At 31.2% G+C, this 1,589-nt stretch overlaps 1 protein-coding gene across 4 annotated transcripts in view; it reads right to left on the bottom strand.

The window, feature by feature from the left end:
* LOC110030278 (small glutamine-rich tetratricopeptide repeat-containing protein) overlaps positions 1 to 547 on the bottom strand; it is a 41,201-nt gene extending 40,654 nt beyond the window's left edge. For all 4 annotated transcript variants that reach the window (XM_020732913.1, XM_020732914.1, XM_020732915.1 and 1 more), the window contains exon 1: positions 306 to 547. In XM_020732913.1, coding sequence (XP_020588572.1) covers positions 306 to 378 — 73 coding nt within the window. In that variant the 5' untranslated portion in view covers positions 379 to 547. The remainder of the gene's footprint in view (positions 1 to 305) is intronic.
* Positions 548 to 1,589: the final 1,042 nt, after the last annotated feature.

Below are 1,589 nucleotides of genomic sequence, written 5' to 3'. Positions count from 1 at the left end.
AAGAAACACCCCCTAATTTCGACGACAAAAAAGACTCAAAAAAAAAAAAAAAGACTGCGAATAGGAGCGTTGCAGCCTTTTAAGCAAAGTAATCAATATTTTATAACAATTTTATTTTTTGTCAAGCATTGTTTCCATCTGTCATTTAAAATTGGTTACGTAAGAAAGCTGCATTTAAACAACCACTTCAGCAATATCAAAGACGCAAGAACGTTGTTCATCTGAATAAAAACAAACATAAAACGAAAGGACTTAGATGGAATAGAGAGATTGATAGAAAACGATCAAGGGAAAGAAAATTGTACCCGACTTGAGGAAGTCCAAGAACGCACTAACTATGCGGCGGCACATAGCAGAATCGGATCGCAGGTCGCCCATGTTCGCTAAGGGAACACTCAAAACTCCAGAAACAGGTCCTTCGTCCCGTTCGTGGAACCACTGGATTGAATCTGGTGGATTGAGCTTGAGCTGGGCAATAAAACCAGAATATTGTAGAACTCGACTTCTAGGGCTAACAAAAACTGTTCTGCCTCAGGCTTCGGAAAAAGATTACATCGATTAAGCACTTTGGATTTGGACAGTCCTTAATAAAGTTTTATTCGATTATTTTGCAGTGTTGTTAAAATATTCTCCCCTGATATGGAGTTGTGTTATTCCAATAACAGTTCAGCCTAACTTTCTGATGTTATACTTTTTCCCCTTCTAAATATTCAAATAACATAGTGTAAATTGAAATAATATTGGAAATACGTCGAATAACATAGCCCCAAATCAAATAACGCGGGTAAATATTTCAATAACACTTCAACCTAAAATCATGTAAAATGGGGGATATTCCAATAAAAATGCAAAATAATCTAATAACACTTCTTTTTTTTTTTGCAGATAGTGCAGATGGAATATTCCTATAACACAGTGGGATATTCCTAATTATTGCAATTCTAACGTAGCTTTACGTTTGGAATCCTGATGTAATATTTTTCCCAAAGCTTCAGCCAAAAGCTTTTCTGTTTTCCATCACACCGGATTATCTGCAGTTGCTGCTCAAAAACTATGGCCTAATTTTCTTAAAAAAAGTTTATAATAATCAGAATTAGATGATAAAATGTAAAAATTATACTTGTGAACCAAAAAGACTTTTTAAGTCATATATATTGAGGTTGAACAATTATATAAGTTCTAATCATTCGTTTTAAATTCAAAATAAAAATAGCGTTATAATTGTTTGATTTCCATAAATGATCATGTAGAATTTTAAAAAGAAGTTGTATATAATTATTACATTTTCTTATATTTTTATATATCTCATGTATAAATTTTTATACTTATTTATGTAATATTGTAAAGCTTATCAAAATTTAAGCATAAAAATATGTATTTATTTTTGTTGATATTGATGATATTTTTTATAGTTTAATAGTTTAAGTATTGATATGTCATCAATAAATTTCTATCATTCAGCATGAATCTCGAGGTATGACATGAATTATGAAATAAAGTTTGAGTAAGAAATGCTCAAAATCTGATTAATTGTCATTCATGAAAAAATATTACATCAGTACTGCGCACTTAGAAATACCGTGCGGAGC

The sequence above is a fragment of the Phalaenopsis equestris genome, unplaced genomic scaffold (genome assembly GCF_001263595.1).
Source record: "Phalaenopsis equestris unplaced genomic scaffold, ASM126359v1 Scaffold000692, whole genome shotgun sequence".
NCBI lineage: Eukaryota > Viridiplantae > Streptophyta > Magnoliopsida > Asparagales > Orchidaceae > Phalaenopsis > Phalaenopsis equestris.
The sequence above is the reverse complement of the archived record's forward strand: the minus strand, read 5'-3'. Positions and strand labels throughout refer to the sequence as shown.